The sequence below is a fragment of the Manis pentadactyla genome, chromosome 15 (assembly GCF_030020395.1).
Source record: "Manis pentadactyla isolate mManPen7 chromosome 15, mManPen7.hap1, whole genome shotgun sequence".
NCBI lineage: Eukaryota > Metazoa > Chordata > Mammalia > Pholidota > Manidae > Manis > Manis pentadactyla.
This window is the reverse complement of record NC_080033.1, coordinates 60213063-60230421: the sequence shown is the minus strand read 5'-3', so window position 1 is coordinate 60230421 and position 17359 is coordinate 60213063. Positions and strand designations below refer to the sequence as shown.

General features: G+C 45.6%; 1 protein-coding gene across 1 annotated transcript in view; it reads right to left on the bottom strand.

The window, feature by feature from the left end:
- Positions 1-17359, bottom strand: part of HYDIN (HYDIN axonemal central pair apparatus protein) — a 377997-nt gene that overhangs the window by 49728 nt on the left and 310910 nt on the right. The window contains exons 53-64 of the mRNA XM_057493202.1: positions 16049-16208; positions 15772-15944; positions 14971-15169; positions 11385-11484; positions 9915-10014; positions 9128-9296; positions 8369-8607; positions 6650-6767; positions 4909-5113; positions 3948-4183; positions 1845-1996; positions 1566-1755 (exon numbers count right to left, since the gene is read on the bottom strand). Coding sequence (XP_057349185.1) covers positions 1566-1755; positions 1845-1996; positions 3948-4183; positions 4909-5113; positions 6650-6767; positions 8369-8607; positions 9128-9296; positions 9915-10014; positions 11385-11484; positions 14971-15169; positions 15772-15944; positions 16049-16208 — 2041 coding nt within the window. The remainder of the gene's footprint in view (positions 1-1565; positions 1756-1844; positions 1997-3947; positions 4184-4908; positions 5114-6649; positions 6768-8368; positions 8608-9127; positions 9297-9914; positions 10015-11384; positions 11485-14970; positions 15170-15771; positions 15945-16048; positions 16209-17359) is intronic.

Genomic DNA, 17359 nt, shown 5'->3' with positions numbered 1-17359 from the left:
ACAACAATCCAATAGAAATTCTAGAACTGAAAATATAATAACTTAAGAACTTGATGGAAGGTTAGATACTGCTAAAGGGAGAGTTAATGAACTGAAGACATGTTAAAAGAAATTACACAGAATAAAGCTCAGAGAAATATGGATGGAAAACACAGTGATGTTGTTAGATAGGGGATGTAGTGAAAAGTTCTTTCATACCTTTAATTGGCCCCCAGAAGGAGAGATGAGACAGAATGGAATAGAAGCAATATTTGAAGACATATTTGGGAATTTTCCAAAATTGATTTAAGACATCAATTGCAGAATCAAGAAGTCTGGTGAATTCCAAAGATTAAAAAAAAAATCTGTATGTTGACACATCATAGTGAAACTAGAAAATGGTAAAAATGTTAAATACAGCCAGAGGAAAAAGACTGCCTTAATGGCACATGTTAGATTTATAGCTGATGTCTCAAAAATAACACTGGAAATCCAAAGGAATAATATCTCTCATATGCTGAAAGAAAGCAACTGTCAGCTTAGAGTTTGATAGCCAGTAAAAAACTACATTAAAAATGAAGGAGAAATGATAATTTTCAAATAAAAACAGAGAATTCACCACAAGCAGACCTGCATTAAGGGAATATTAGAGAGAATCCTTCAGTAGGTAGGACAGGATCTCAGATAGAAAGTTGGAGATGCAGAAGTGAATAGCAATAAAAATGACAACTATGTGGGTAAATCTAAATGAGCCTTAACTGTGTAGACAATAACAACAATTGGAAAAATGTCTTACAGGGTTTAAAATAGATACAGAATCCAAAGCCCTCCACAAGTCACCCCTTTACTCTCCCCTTCTCTTTTATCTCCTGTTGCTCTTCTACCTGTATGCCATGCTCTCATGAGGCTGGGTGCTGCATGCGACTTCCTGTTTGTGGCTTACATTTTTTTTTTTTTTGCTTCTGTGCCTTTTACTCTGTAGTATTCTCTCTCCACAAGGGATGCATTCACTGCCACACACACTTACCAAAACCCAACTATCTTTCAATGCCCGGCTCCAATGTCACTTTGTAGGGAAATTTTCCTTGATTCCCCTAGGTGGGAGTAGATCATTTTCAAAAATCCTATTTACACAATTTAGCTCCTTGTTTTTGATAAAATAAAGACAATTTAATTGCTGAACCAAATGTCCTTTCAGATGTTGCATCTCTCATCCCTAATGATATTTGTTTTGTTTTTCCTTTATTACAAATGCAATGTTCATTATAGAAAATAGAGAAAAAATAAAGAAAACACTAAGAATACCCATAATCCTACCCACTCAGATTGGTGTATATCATGGCACACTGCCTCATCTAGTAATTATTAGTGTGCTACATAATGTGAATGTGCTTTCTTACACACCCGATGGCAGGGACCACACCTAGTTCCCCTCTTCATGTTGCACGTCTTACACAAATTAATGTATGAGGAACATCAAAGAAGAAGTTATCGAAAGTTAGGGATGGCAGAGACCTCAATGTCACAAGTCTTACTTCTGAATGATTCTTCTCCCTTCCCACCCTATGCTCCACCTCCTGCAGTACCTGGGTGGGGATGGTGCCATTGTTCTTGAGGATGAGAGGCAGCTTCTCTGATTGCCCAAGCAGAAGCCTCTTAAAGAGGAGCAAGGGGTTCCCATTTTGGTTGTGGAGAATTGGCCGCACAACAGTCACCTGAGGGAGGTTCCCTTCTCCAACAATGTCAAACACAAGGCTTCGGTTCTTGGTCAGGTTACTGCAGGAGACAGGAAGATTGTGGTCTGTCAGCCTCCAAGACTGTGGCCTGCAGAACTGCTGCACAGGAGAGGAACTGAGGAGCTGTACCTGGGCAAGCCATCCACAGTGGCCTCGAAGACGCACTGGTAGGTCTGCATGGTCTGTGGGGTGAAGGACACTGTGGCAAAGGCGTGTGAGCGGCTGGCTACGCACATCTTGTTGGGTTCCACTTCAAAGATGTCAATGATGCGAGCAGCGGCCTGGGGAAGGGGGGCAGGAGCCAGCACGTGTTAGCTACTTTGCATTTACACCAGGCCTGCCTCTTGTCTCTATTGCCCTTGTTGGGAAGTCTCCTTCATCTAAGCTCTGTGGCGGACATGTCCCTTGCCTGCATGGTTTGGCCCTAGAAGGAGCAGCTTTGATACCCTGGGACCCAGTCCTGGGCAATAACTAGCTGGACTTGGCTAGACTTGTGATCTTTGACTCAAATAGATGAACTAAACCAGATCCCAGAGAGCCAGAATTCTGTCTTTCTGGCTCATCTAAATTAAGAAGCCCAGAGATCATTGGTGGCTGCTGATGAGAAGCTGAACTGGAAGCCAGACTAGAGACTGGAACAATGAAGATACCATGAGTGAGAGACATGTAACCCTTGGAAGACGGACAGAGCCTCTGCTGGTCTTCTGAAAGCTGGATTTCAGGTGACATCTCGAGTCCCATAGCCCTCTGGCTGTGTGGCATGTTCTGACCTCTGTCTGCGGTCTCTGATTCACTGAAGCAAGCCTCACCTGTCTGAGCTACCCTGAGCTTCTGCTCCATGCGACTCTGAGAGCTTTAGCTCCATGGAGCAGCGTCCCACAGCACGTCACCTGTTCCCACCTCTGGCAGCGTTTTGGGAAGATCGTAGGGAGTGTAGGGGCCCTTGGCATGGTCTCAAAAGGGTTTTTATTCTCATGGGAGGCAGGTAGAATTCATGACTATTCCCTCTTGTTCTTAAGAGGGACGAGGGCACTAAGGTTTCTTTGCTCTTTCCAAGGGACAGTGTGCAAACAGGGAGGAGGAGAATATGCAACACCTGCAAATCCTCGGTGAAAGGCCTATCTTTGTTTAGAAATCAGGCTTGTTCATTTTTCATGTTGTTAGTACAGAATAGGGAGAAAGCTGCAACTTCATGTCCAAAATAGGGTCGGAGAGTAATGGCTGGAGGTCACCAGGACCTGCGGGACGTCATAAAAGGGATTAGTCTTTTGGGCCCTCCCCTCTGTGGTGACAGCCTCCTGGAAATGTGCACTCTGTTCTCCATTCCAGGCTGGGCCAACCCTCCTGGGCATCTCGTCACCACCATCAGCCAAGGGAACAATGCCAGTTCTGGGCACAAGGACCACGTGGGCCAAGATTCCTCCTCTGAGGGGAGAACTGGAGCAGCTGAGCTGAGATGGGCGATATTTGCAGCACATCTGATTGGAGGTTAAGGGTGAGTGAAAGACACCGACTAAGCCCGTCCTCTTAGTACCCTGCATTTTCTGTTCCACTGTGAGGAAAAAGGATCTCAGGATGGTCTGACTCAGAGGGGAAAGTGGCTTTGAGTCTGGCAGGCTCTGGGGAAGAATTTCAGGGACTCCTAGGGGAAGAATTTAGGGGACTCCTAGGGGAAGAATTCAGCCTTCCTGAGTCTCCATTTCCCTGACTGTAACACGAGGACAATAACACAGAGTTTGATAAGGCAATTGTAAGCCTTGTGAGGACAAAATGAGGCAATAAATGTAAACCATTTAGCACAGTGCTTACGCTGCATCAGGAGCTCAACGAATGCTCATCATTCCACCTTTCCCTTATAACCTGCCCTCCCCAAAGACGCCTCACTAGGTGCATGTGAAATGTGAGGCTGCCTGCCGAGCTGGCAGTCATCTTTGCCCTCCCCACAGTACCTTGTCTAATGGAGGCACACAGTGAGTGTGTGAGGGATGAATGACATGCTCATTCATGTGTGCCAGTTTAGCATAGAGGTACCCAGAGGAGACACCCACTGGGACAAATGTATGGCTCTCCGCCTGGGGGAAATGGTCCAGTGACCTCCCACCACTCCCAGCAGGGCCTGAGAGCCAGATAATCCCCACTCACGTACAGAGGCTCCACAGCAGGGGTTTCTAAGAGCTCTTCCTGTGGCTGTATGCCACCCATGGCGAGCCAGCACCACTTGGGGTTGCTTACCTTGCTGGAGGCAGGTTTAACTGTGATGTTCACATCACAGGCGATCTTCCCCGTGTTGACGATCTTGAATCGAGCCTTGGCCTGATGGCCCACCAGGACATTGCAGAAGACAAACTTGTTCTCATCCTCTACAAACAGCCCCCCGCTCTCGATGGTCTGTAGGAAGCTGAGAAGGTTGGGGCTGCTGCAGATCTGGTGCTCCTCAAATATTAAGGCAGTGTTGTCAGTCACGAAGGCTGGGGAGTGGAGGGAAGGCCGTGAGACAAAGCCTGGGAGCCCATGCCTGCTGTCTGCAATTCCTAATTTGGAGGCTGGGATTCCGGCAAGTAACAACCACAGAGGAGAGGAGGGGGAATCACACATGGTCGTGGGAGTGGTGGGCAGATTCCACCTTCTTTTCCTTTCTTATATTGCTCTTGCTGGTCACCAGATGCCGATACCTTCTCCCGGTGGGAGGAGGGGTAGGAGCTGGGACCTGGGGTGAGCTTGGGAAGGAAAGAGGCATCTGGTCCACTTTTGGGGTGAGGCTGCAGTGTGCCTACAGCCACAGTGAGAGGAATCCTGTGCTTCAGGTGCGAGCTTGCTGGGTTAGTTACAGTGTGCAGTCCCTGACCGTTGTTCTCTGTGCTTGTTGCCCACAGGGAGTGGCCCGGCCCTGGCAGGATTCAGTGTTCCTGGGTCCTGCACCACATCCCATGGCACTGGGATTCCCAGATAACATTATTCATCTGAGAATCCTGGGCCGAACTCAGGAAGACTAGGAGTTTAAAGCGGAACATCCTCTTCTAGATGTGCATGCCTGTAAGCCTCAAAGGAACAATATGGCTGAAAGGAGTAGAGGAAGCTGTAAGGCCCCAGAAGAAGCGGTGCAGCCACCATCCAGATGCTGGACACTGGGTGGGGGGAAGTGTCACAGAGGAAGGTCTTTCAAGGGGCATCGTCCAATCTGAGCGCCCGGTACCTGGCAGACAGGCTTCAGCCAGCAGACTGTAAGGAATGCCACCAGGATGGTCTCTTGGGTCGCGGTCGGAGATATGGATAGCTATGAACTCCTCACACCTGCCCACGGGGTCAGCCACACAGTCGACGGTGATGACCTGCGCCCCTCCGGAAGGGATGGTGCCAGAGCCGGGGTACACGGTGAACATGCCGTGGGCGAAGCGAGCCTGCAGAGAGGGTGGGGGTGGGAGGCGTGGAGGCAGAGCGGGTGGCAGAGTCTGAGCTCTTCCACCAGAGTCTCAAGAGGGGCCTCTCGCCGCAGGCTCTCTCTGGCCCCCAGCACTTCTCTGCAGGCAGGGAGGGCCTGGGGGGCCTTGGGGGATGGGCTCTCTCAGTGCATCCTTCTATGAACATTGCTTCTAACCAGTCACAGTTGAGTTGGGGTTTAAGGGAATCGAAATATTCTCTATCCCACAACACTTACCTAGGTGGGAATCCCCTAGCAGAGGGGTGCAGATGGAGCAATGGTTAAGATAATGGGCTTTTGAGTCAGATACTCCTGGGTGTGAATCCCAGCCCTGTTACATATTACTGTTTGACCTTGGACAAGTGACTTCTCTGAATCTCAGTTTATCCATAAAATGGGGTAAAGCCCCTACCCTGAGACCGCTGGAGGGTTCAATGAAACAATTTGTATGAAGCACTTAGTATGGCATCTGGCACAGAATTAGTGACCAAAGAAGGGGGTGTTATTATGCACTCTTCTGGTTCTTAGGCGGTCCCTTCCTTGTTCTACCCCCAGCTTTATTGAAATATAATTGACATATAACATTATATAAACTTAAAGTGTACAACATGATGATGTGATATCTGTATTTATTGCAAAATGATTATTGTGATAAGGCTAGTTAACACATCCATCACCTCAAACTAGAAATTTTTTTTGTGATGAGAACATATAAGTCTACTTTTTAAGCAACTTTCAAGTATATAATATGTAGTACAGCATGTTAACTAGGGTCTCCATGAGAACATTAGCTCCCCAGAACATATTCACCATATAACTAGAAGTTGGTACCCTTTGACCAACATCCCATTTATTTCCCCACCACTGCTGGCCCCCTGTGATTACATTGTTCCCGGGATAATCTCCCCACTTAAGGTTCTTAATTTAATCAGGTCAGCAAAGTTGATCATTGATTATGAGGGAAATGCAAATCAAAATCACAATGATAACACCTCACACCATTTAGAATGGCCATTATCCTATAGACAAGCGGCAACAAGCATTGGTGCAGCTGTGGAGAAAAAGTTGGTGGGAATATAAATTGAGGTGAGGGAGGAGGTTTGGATAATAAGATATGGTTGGGTGTGGTCGCCAAGGGGCAAGGTCACAGTAAGGGCAAAGAACGGCTGAAATGGGCAGACTTGACCTGGTGATCTGGGAGAAAGGGACGTGGTGGTCAGACAAAGGCACCTTAGCAATCAAGGATTCGGAAGCAGGAGTCTTGATTAAACTACATATGAAAAGTTGGACCTTAATTTTAGGGCAGTGAGGAGCCAATGAAAGTTGTAAAGCAAAAGAGGATATCCAAATTAGAAGTCCTGACACTTTTGTCCTAATGAAAGTGCTATTTTCACATAACTATTCAGGATTTCTGCCACAGTAGATTCAATCCTGCTGTCCTAGGGAGGTATTTGTTGCAAGAACTGGTTGGGCGGTAGCCTTACAGGGTTTCCGTGAACAAGGAAAAGGTGCTCACCTGGCTTGGGATGTTTACTTCTTTCTGCACAGAATCAGAGAGCTTAGCTCCTTTGGAAGGGCCAGTCTTGAAGAAGCTCTCGCTTTCCTGGGACCTTGCCTGTCCGATGTGGCTTTCTCTGATGAAAGAAGCAGGAGGATACCCTCAGGATGGGGTGGCAACGGTAAACGCCACCTGTTTGCTCTCCTAGGAGCGAGGAGAAACCCAAGAGGGTAGTGGAGAAGCACAGTTAGTTGTTCATCAATAGCAAACTCATTTAACAACTGTAGGAAAACTATATGGTAACTGTACTTATTAAATATGATTCATAAGGAAGTTGAAAACTACTGCAAGAAAATAATTTTTAAATGTTTGAATTCACTGTAGCACAGTGTGTGGAAATTATTGGTAAACATCAAATCTTTTATACCTGATCTCACATAAAAAAATGAAATGGCAAATGGATTAAATTCTGTCCCCTTCTTCACATTTATACACATAGTGTTTTTAAGACTGACTGTAAACAATAGCTCAAATACAGGTTTTGGTGGTTGTTCACTTACTTGAAGCTAGTTTACCCCAAAATTAGTTTGTCTACAGTCCAGTTCACCTAAAATATTCAAATGTATTTGAGGTGTGATCTTAAACTCTTGACAATTTTATATATCTGAGCATTCACTTGCTTATAATCAGAACTGAAGTTCAATCCTCTTTTGAGGGTTTGCATGAACTTGTGCATGCTAAAATGAAAAATAAAGTTATAAAAACAATTTAAAGCAAAACACAATTTTGTTATATTACCTATAATGAACATTATTAAATTATTATAAAATAAATGATTCAAAATTAGGTTGAAATTAAATTTGGAAGAAAAAGACTTCAGACAGTTTAACCACAAATTTTTCAATATGTTCAAACTTTGCCAAAATGGAAGAAGATAGACATAGAAATATAAAACAATTATAAACAATATAAATCTATATGTCTCATTTAAAACAATTACTTAGAAAGTAAATTTTAAGTTAATAATTAACTAGAAAGTCAATTAATTAAGAAGTCAAGACAAAGTGCCTTGGACATTGGTAAAACCATCCCTAATTTACCAAAACAGAACATGACAATCAAATAAAAGCTTTGCACTCAAAAAGGTAAATTGTTTTGGTGAATTGAGAGCCACATTTTGAAGAGTACAGAGTTTTTCTGTTGCAACAACTATTAACTATTGTCATAAAGTGTCCTCATGGGGAGAAGGTACAAGCAGTCCCAGCATGCATGTCACCATGCATTCTCCAGTCAGCATTTCCAGGGTACTTTCTGCCATCCCCCATCACGAGACACAGCTATGACTTCTTTTGATTTAGTTTGCTGTTGTAATAGTCTCTTGACTTCCCAGAAAGATATACAGGGCAGTGACTTACTAGTAAATCTTGTAGCACTGGAAGCACCAGGACAACAGACACAGTCCTAAGCAGAAGACCTTACCTTCATTCAGTTAAAATTGATCATATATTTGATAGCAGTTAGAAAATATATGGAATCTGGAGTCAGAGATGTGGGTTTGGAACTGAGATCTACTGGTGATTTCTTGCATACGGATGGATGAGCCATTTCTATACCTTAGTGACCTCATCCACAAAAGGGGATTGGGTGAATTTAGGTAAGATGCATGAAAGCTCTTTGTAAAATATGAAGCAATAATTAATCAGGGAATGGCATGAGTTAAGTAAATACTTGTCTTACATTTTCTTTTGCTGAATGGGGCTCTCCCCTGTCATCCTATAAAGGGCATACTTGAAGTCAGTAACACCTTGATTTTCTATGGTGAAGGTGGTGCTTTTACGAGTGCCACACATCAAAGCCCCAAAGTTGATGATGGAGGAGGGGCTGATGTTGTATTTGGAGTATACTGCATTCACAGAAAACTTAATTGGGATGCTGGCAATGATTTCACCTCCTTCCTTGGTGTTGGGCTCGATAATCTAGAAAGGGGAGAAGCACCAGGAAAGATGTCAGTCACTGGCATAACTCCAGAATTCCCATGACTGTCTGCTTCATTCCCTGTTTTCATCACTGATGTGAACAACTTCTTTATTTCATTCCTTTATTATTGCACCACTCTATATTATTGCATCAATATTAGCAAACACTACCACAAAACTTAGGTACCTGCCATGGATCAACACGGACCAACTTTACAGCGTGTTTTCACTTCCCCATCCTTCTTTGGCACTTGATAACTGAATTCAGCCTCCTTACCTCTGATGTTCCCTCAGGGGCCACAGGTCCTCTCTGGCACTCTCAATTTATGATGACTTTGCACACCTCCCACCTGACCTACCTGTGCCTGCTAGTTGGGGACCTGGTGTGTCATCTCTGGCTGCCAACCAGACCAGCCCTCTTCTTTACCCCTTGCAGTGTGTGTTAGACTCTGTACTCTTCTCTTTGACACAAGTTCCACAATCTTGCTGCTGAGTGAGGCCTTCCTTTGAGCTCCCTTACCTGACAGCGTAGAACTGGCTGGTGTTCGATCTTCACTTCCTTTTTTGCATGAAAGAATACCTGGACATTTGTGGATTTTTCCGTTGTGGTCAGTGAGCCCTTCTTAGGCTGGACTGAGATCATGGAATTTACATTGGTAGCCAAAATTCCTAAGGAGTCCACGGAAAAGCTGAAAGATAAGAATAAAAAGTTAGTTTAAGCCATTATCCAGGGAACCCAAGATACTAGAGAGGAGACCTGTTGAGTATCTGCCATGTTCTGGCCCTGTTTAACCTCTATGCCTAGCAGCATCCTCTGTGCTTTGTACTGTGATCACCCCTCCAGAGCCAGGAATGGCTGTGCCAGGGATAGAGCTTGAGCAAAGGTAGCCATCTCTAGCCCATGGTCAAGAGGAGCCTTAGCAGGAGGTCTCTGTCCAACAGGGGCACTTGATGCTGGATAAGGATCTACCCAATTCATTCACCTCTCTCTCTGTCTCTGTCTCTCTCATTCTCTGTCCCCTTCTTCCCTCCCCTCTCTGACTGAATGCAGTTCACATACGGGAACAGTTATGCAGAAGCTGGGGATCAAAGGAAAGGGAGAAAACGGGGGGCAGGAGCCACACAATAGAGGCCCTTGGAAAGGGTGCTTTCTTAGCAGTTGGAATTCCATTCACCTGAAGCCAAGAGAGGCTAAAAGCAGAAATGGGTCTTATTATTTATTGATCAATTTTGAAAAATCTCCCAGAAAACACTCTTCTCCCCACGAGTGGATGTGGAAGACCATGTGCCCATGGTTTTCAGGTTACCTGTACATGATCTCGTATTTCCCACGGTTCTTCAGTTGCAGGGGCTGCTTTACCTCCTCCATGACTCTCACGATCCCAAAATCGAGGCCTCCTTCAGCTCCTGCAAAGGCTAGGGACCGGAGTGGGGAAAGGGGTGAGTGGACATGGCAGCAAGAAACTTCACAAAGAAAATCTGGTGACAGTTTCATAGAATTTGGTTTCTGAAAACACTGTGGCTAGAAAAGCTTCCTGGATTTGAGTCTTAGCAAACAAACAACAGATACTGCTCTTTGCACCCAGTTCAATGGGGCAGCTCCTTCTGGCTTCCATCCTAGGACCCCTGTCCTTCCTTTCATGTCTCTATTAGCTAAAACTCCCATTATTTGAAAAAAAAAGTATATCAAGTATATAATATACAGAGTTAGGATATTACATATAAACTTACATTGTTTTATTTAGCATTATATCATAAGCCTTTCCCCATATAATTGAAAACTCCTCATAAATGTGATCTTCATGGTTGCATAATATATCACAGTATGGCTGTTTTGTAATTTGCAATTTTATTCTGACAAACATAAATTCTATTATTGATAGACATTCAGGTTATTTCCAATCTTCCCATATTATAAATAATGCTGCAATAAATATCTTTGTACATAAGACTAATGACATCTAGGCAAACATGTAGCTGTAACCTTCTATAAATCTTGCTGAGAAGACCTATCAGACAAGGGAGGGATAATGGAGAACTGCATGCTCTTGGGAGGGATGGAATCTGGGTGTCAGGACAGTGTGGCAGGCAGCTGATACCCTGTCTCCCCGGAAAGATGTCTGGGTCCTAGTCCCTGGAACCTGTGAATATGCTAGTTTACACAGCAAAGGGAATTAAGGGAATCTGACTGCAACATAGGGGGATTATCCTGGATTCTCTGGGTTGACACAGGGTCCTTAGAAGTAGAACAGGGAGACGGAAATGGGAGAACCAGAGAGATGGTAGCACGAGTGTGAGGGACTTGGCTTTGAAGATGGAGGAAGGGCACCCTAGGCCAAGGAATGTGGGTGGCTTCTAGAAGCTGGAAAAGGCAAGGAAATGTATCCTCTCCCAGAGCTTCCAGAAAGGAATGCCCTGCCAACATCTTAGTTTTAGCCCAGTGAGATCCATTTTGGACTTCTGACCTCCAGAACTCTAAGATAATACATTTGGGTTGTTTTAAACCACAAGTTTGTGGTAATTGGTTATAGCAGCGATAGAAAACTAATGCAACCGAGAAGATACTTAATCTCAGATGACTGTTCAGAAAAGACCTCTGCAAATTTTATATTTACGACCACCCCTTGTCGGGCTTCAGTTGGAAGAATGAAGACTTATAGTCGTGTTGCTAACATCACTCTTGGCTTTGCATTGCTATTTACCAAAACTCCTAAAAAAATGTGGAGCCCTAAAAGATTTGGCTTCTAAACACCCTTGCGTAGAAGGGGCCAACAGACCTTTGGGGAAGGTGATGTCCAAGGCAACGTCGTAGGACTCTGCAAAGACCATGATGTTTTCAATCTGAACAATACCAACAAGATTGTCTGCATCTGAAACCTGTCAGGGTAAGAAAAATTCTTCAGTAAAATCAAGACCTACGAGGTGCCTGGAGTCGGAACTAGGTAACATGTAGTGGGAATCATGAGGAAGGGCAGATGGTATGGAATATTTTTGAAATGCAGTTAGCTTTTGTCTTCACCGAGCTTTTGGTAGAATTAGTGTGTTTCACAGTTCCCTTTGGGGAATGCTGGCGTGGACAATCAATTTAGGAATGGGGAAAAGGGGCTGCATTTTCCATCTTGTCCATTTACGGGGGTTTAAATTATTTGCATGACTGTCCCTATGTTACTGAAGTTTGGGCAGCAAGTATATATTCCAGAAAAGTATTCTTTGGAACTTTTTAATAAAGTAGACCTGAAGAGCATGTTTCTGATGGCTGAAATGGAAAACTGATCTGTTCTTAATCATCCTTGCTCTACTAATTTTATAAATCTGATTGTTCTGTTTGTTTCCAGTTCAACCTGTGGAAAAAGTGCTAGATTTGTTCATGTAAAATAAGTGTTTAGTGTTTCTCTTTTGGAAATTTCAAATGTTTTCTGTATGTGAGCATCATTACTATTAAAGTTGGAAATGTGGAAAAAACCCCCGACAAGATCCCCAGGGTCTACAGGCTCACTGTCCTGAGGAGCATCTGAACTGGTGTCACCTGTCAGCTGGACCCGACTGTCAACTCTTGAGACTAGCGAGAGGGTGATAAAGGGAAGAGCCCCTAGGCCCTGGGTGCAGCCCTCACGTGTCTGTCTGGAGGCCACCTGCCTCCCTGCTGAAGTCTCAAGTTGAAAAACGAAGTCACTGACTCCCATTATTTGTGTTTTGGGTGCCAGGGAGAAATCTGTAGCTGTCACCACACTCCAGTTCCGTTCAGAGTTTCCATCTTTGCTTTCATCCAGCATTCTGACAATGTTCAGAGAGCAAACTGGACCGACTTCAGTGTTACCTTCTTTCTTTTGCTGCTCACCCTTTGGCCGAGATGCCAAGAAGCACAGGCTGCGAGCAGGAGGGAAGAGAGGACAAAGAACTTGCCTCATCAGCTCCCGAATTTATACGGTTCTCTTCTACTGGTAGATGCCAGGTACCCAGAGCCTTCTGCTGCCTTTGCCTCCCCACTGGGGTGGGGTGGGATCAGACTTTGCAGCTGAGGGAACTAGGAAGGACAGTTGAAGAGGTACACAAATAAAATACAGTGAGGTCACCAGAGTGCTTCCCAAAGGGATGAGGAAGCACGGCGTTTCCTTGTGTAGATGTTAAAGGAAGAGAATCTGGGGAAGAGAAGTTCTAGACCATGCTGGGGGGCCTGGGAGGAGGCCAGCTGTGTCGGGTTTGGCTGGAACACACAGGAATGCCATTTCATCCCTGAAATAAGGAAATGTTTCCATGCCAGTTGGCAAAGAGCTGTCACAGTGACCTCTCCAAGCCTCCCCTTGCTGCCTTCCTCCCACACCACCCACAACACGGGAAGCCCTGAACTCTCCATATCCCAGCAACGAGGAGGTGAAGCTGGCACAGACGACCGTGTGGCCTGGGTTCAACACATGGAGATCTGCGTCTGTGGAGAGGCTGGTGTGAAAAACATGGACGAGCACCTCTGGGATTCGTCTACATTTGTGGATTGAATGAATCTGTTGTCAGCTCTCTGAAGGACCATCACAGACAGGTGATAAGAGAGATGAGATCCATCGACAGGTCCCAGAAAGTAGAAACAGGGTTGATTTGTGTAAGCAATAGGGAGAAATCTGAACTCAGCCCAAGGATTAATTAGCAGTCAGACCTGTCCAAAGCAAGGTCAGGCTGCTTGGATGTTCCTGTTTTCTGTCCCTGCAGGAAGTCAAAGAGAAGCTTGAATGGCCCCTTAATTGTTACAGAATCGGTTGAGGCATCAAAAATCAGTGACACTCATTTACTTATTCATTCATTCATCCATTTATAGATTCTACTGAGTGCCTTCTACATCAAGGCCTGTGCTAGTCCCCAGCGATGTGATGGGGCAGTGGGTTAAATGGTGGCCCCCCAGAAAAGTACATCCATGTCCTAACACTTGAAACCTGGGAATGTAACTATTTGGAAAAGAGTCTTTGTAGATGTAATTAAGTTAGAGATCTTGAGATGAGATACCCTGGATTATCCAGGTGTGCTCTATCTCCAATGACAAGTGTCCTTATGAGAGACAGAAAAGGCGAAGATGCGGACAGAGTAGAAGCCTAGGTGAAGATGGAGGCAGAGGTTGGAGTGGTGCAGCCACACGCCAAGGACCGCCTGCAGCACCAGAATCTGAGAGAAGCGAGGAGCATTCCTCCCTACTGCCTTTCCGGGCAGTGCGGCCCTGTGCACACCTTGGTTTCAGACTTCTGGCCTCTAGACCTGTAAGAGAATAAATGTCTGCTGTTTGAAACCACTCAGTTTGTGGTTATTTGTAATAGCAGCCCTAGAAAGCTAATGCAGATGATGAGCAAGTCAGGTGAGACCTACCCCAAAGGAGTCACATGAGAAAGTAAAGAAAGAAACAGGGTATCTGACAGTGGGAGGTGCTCTGAAGGATGGAAGACACATAAGAGAGTGACTCACTTAATGGGGTTCTCTCCGTGGGAGGATTAGGTGAGCCCTGTTGAAGCGGTGCTGTTTAGTGGACCCCGCAGAACCCAGGGACGACCTTCCTGGCAGGGAGCGGCAAGGCCAGGAGCCTGCAGCAGGGAAAAGCCAAGAGACCATGTGGCGGGAGCCAGTGACTGACAGCCAGGGTGGAGTGAGATGTGCGACCAAGGCAGGCAGGGCCTCCGAAGCAGGCGAGAACCCGGGGCTACTCTCACTGCAACCGGAAACCAGCAGAGCACCTCAGGATGGAGGGTGACCTGATGTGCCTGACATGGTACAGATCCCTCTTATGGGGAATGCGAAGAGGGAAACCAGTTCAAAAACCAGGTGAGAGACACTGCAGCGGCCCAGATGCAGGTGGCAGTGGCAGTGTAGACAGAGAAGTAGATGGGCGGGAGACAGACTGAGACACAAATGACAAGACCTGTTGGAGGAGGGTGGAGGGGAGGTGTCAGAGAAAGAGGGAATCTAGGATGACTCCCAGGTGTCTGTTGGGAGCAACTGGGTGAAGGGTGACATTTACTGAGACAGGAATCTGAGGGGTGACTGGGCTTGAATCAGGAATCTAATGCCAGCTTAAGGGATAGAACACCATTCATTCATTCATTCACTCACTCATTCATTCACTCTGTAATGGTTGAGTGCTCTGTTCTTGGTACTGCAAAATCAGCCATGGACAAGACTACCTTCATGGAGCTAAAACAGTGTGCAGAGCAGGCTATTGTAGGGTGAGGACTGTCAAATGGGGACCAGATGGGAGCATGTAATACGGAGACCTGGCTTACAGTGTGGGTGTGTGTGCATGTGTGTGTGTGTATCTTGGTAGTCTATGTGTTATGGGACTCAATGTGTACACATTTTCATGACCACATCTGTAGATATGTGAAACCTGACCTCCAACCGGATTGCTTTCTTGATGTTGACGGGTTTGGAGGGCTGGAAGTGCACTTGCAGGCCATACTCAGCCTTGGGGGGGATGATCCCCTGCATCATGGACATGGTGAAGTCGTCACCCAGGTGCTCTAGGCTGGTAATCCTCCAGGCCACGGGCAGGGGTGTGACGTTGCGGAGAGAAACTATCTTGGATTCTTTTCTGCAGAGACCAAAAGAAGCTTTATCAGTTTCAAATGATTTTGTTTTGTATGGCAGGTCAGCAGAAGCACCTCTGGCTATTTCAATTACTGCTTAGTTCACTGATCAGTATGTACCGGGGAATGGGGCTTGGTGGTGATAATCAAGGAATGCAGGATATCATAACAGTGTTCTCTCCCTGCAGCCTAGAAATAAACATTCTCTATTTTGAATAACTCCAGCAAATGAACATGTAAGTTCTGTGTTCGTACTCTAATTTCTAGTGAAGAGTCTTAACCTTTTAGGGTAATGGACTGCTTTGAGAATCTGGAAAAAACTAGTTCTGAGAAAAAGACCAGTACGCACAGCCTGGGCAGTTCATCTTAGTGCGGGTGGTCCTCAGCTCTGTGGAAGGCCAGCCACTGAACCCATGGTAACAACCTGTGAACTCAACGGGGCTACTAACCATCCTGGTTTGCGCAGGACCAGAAGCTTCCCAGGAGGCAGAACTTTCAGTGCTAAAACTAGAAAAAGTCTCCCCAGCAAATCAGGATGAATTGGGTGGGCTAGGACTAAATGTTCTTTAAATTCCATTTCAGTCCTGGGGTCATCCAGAATTCTGACCTGTGTAGCAAGAGTCGGTCAAAATGCAGTTGCCTGGGGTCCAGCTCCAGTTCTGGGCGGATCCCCTGGCAGCTTAATTTGAAGATGGTTGGCTTTGGGTTCTCCTTGATGCAGCAGACAATGCTGTCTTCAAAGACACCAACTGCGGTAGGGTAGGCCCATACGCTCAGCAGCTAATGCAGGAGTCAAAACAAAGTACGTTTACACCAAGGATGCCAAGGCCTCAAACTTCCCAAGGAAGCCTTGCTCTGGTGGACTTATCCCCATGTGACTGTACCTGCTTCTCATTGGGTTTCAGAAGCATGTTAATGGGCTCCAGGAAGTAGGTGCTTGCTTTGACATCATTTTGAAAACAGAACAACACCTCCACGACCATAGGGGAATTGTTCAGGATTGTCAGCGTCTCCATGTTGCCTGGGAACAAGGATGACTTGTACCTGGACAAGAACAAAACTCAGATGTGAGGACTGATGGAGAGTTCAGGTGGAGAAGGAGACTGCGAGATGGAAAGCAATGCCAAAGGGAGTGTGGTTACCCTGATGCAGAGGCGTGGTGGCTAAGAACGCACACTCTGTACTTGGGTGTATTTGTGGCTTGACCCACCCTGAGCCTTTGTTGTCTTCATCTCTAAGATGGGATGATAATACCTCTTAGGATTTCTGTGACTATTAAATGAACTAGTATACCTAATGTTTTTAGGACAACTGCAGATATCAAATGCCCAATGAATGGTAGTTTCTATTATTGCAAAGAATTCTGACTAAGAAATATTCAGCTCTATCCTCTCCAGTGTATTTATTCTCAGGAAAGTTGATCATTTGAGTAACTGTCTTATTTCACATTTGATTTCCTCATTCACCTGCCCTCTTAGACACATGCAGGGTATTACTGTTCTGGTGTGGATTCGCTTGGCATTGTTCACAGTTACAGACTATTTCTGTTCCTTAGTACCGTAGCAACAGAGCCCCAGAGTTGAGCACTGTGAGTATTGAAAGCTCCTCAGTTAATGGTACTGAACAGAAAAGGAATGACAGAAGGCTCAAGGAACGTCAGTGAGGACACACTCATCAGAGATCACTGCCCAGGTTGGGAAAGGGCACCGTAGTGCTCAGAAATAATCTGGGAAACTTTTTAGACAGGCTGTGATGGAAGATGAATGAGAACAAATGGAAGAGACCACACTGGAGTCAGAGAGAGAGAGCGTTCTCTGCGTAACTTCTGTAGGGGTGGTGGTCTTTGTATCTGACTGTAGTCACCACCATCCAGCACTGTGCTAAGTTCCGTGTGCATTATCCAGTTCAGTCTCATAAATCTGTGGGTGGGTGCAGACGAAGACCTTGAAGCTAAACAAGGTTATAAAGGTCTTTTAAGAATAAATGAATAATATGCATTGCACTGGGCCTTGTTTCTGGGCCAGTCATCCCTCTCCTCTGAGACAAGTTCTGTGTGGCCCCAAACCCTGGTTAATTCTGGTGCTTCCCTAAATACATGCCTCTCTGAATGACCACAGCCTCTTTCCTGGTTTCCATGGCTCTGGCCCTCTTTCATGTCTCCTTTCTGGCTCCTCTTCTGAGTGGCGGAGGCATTC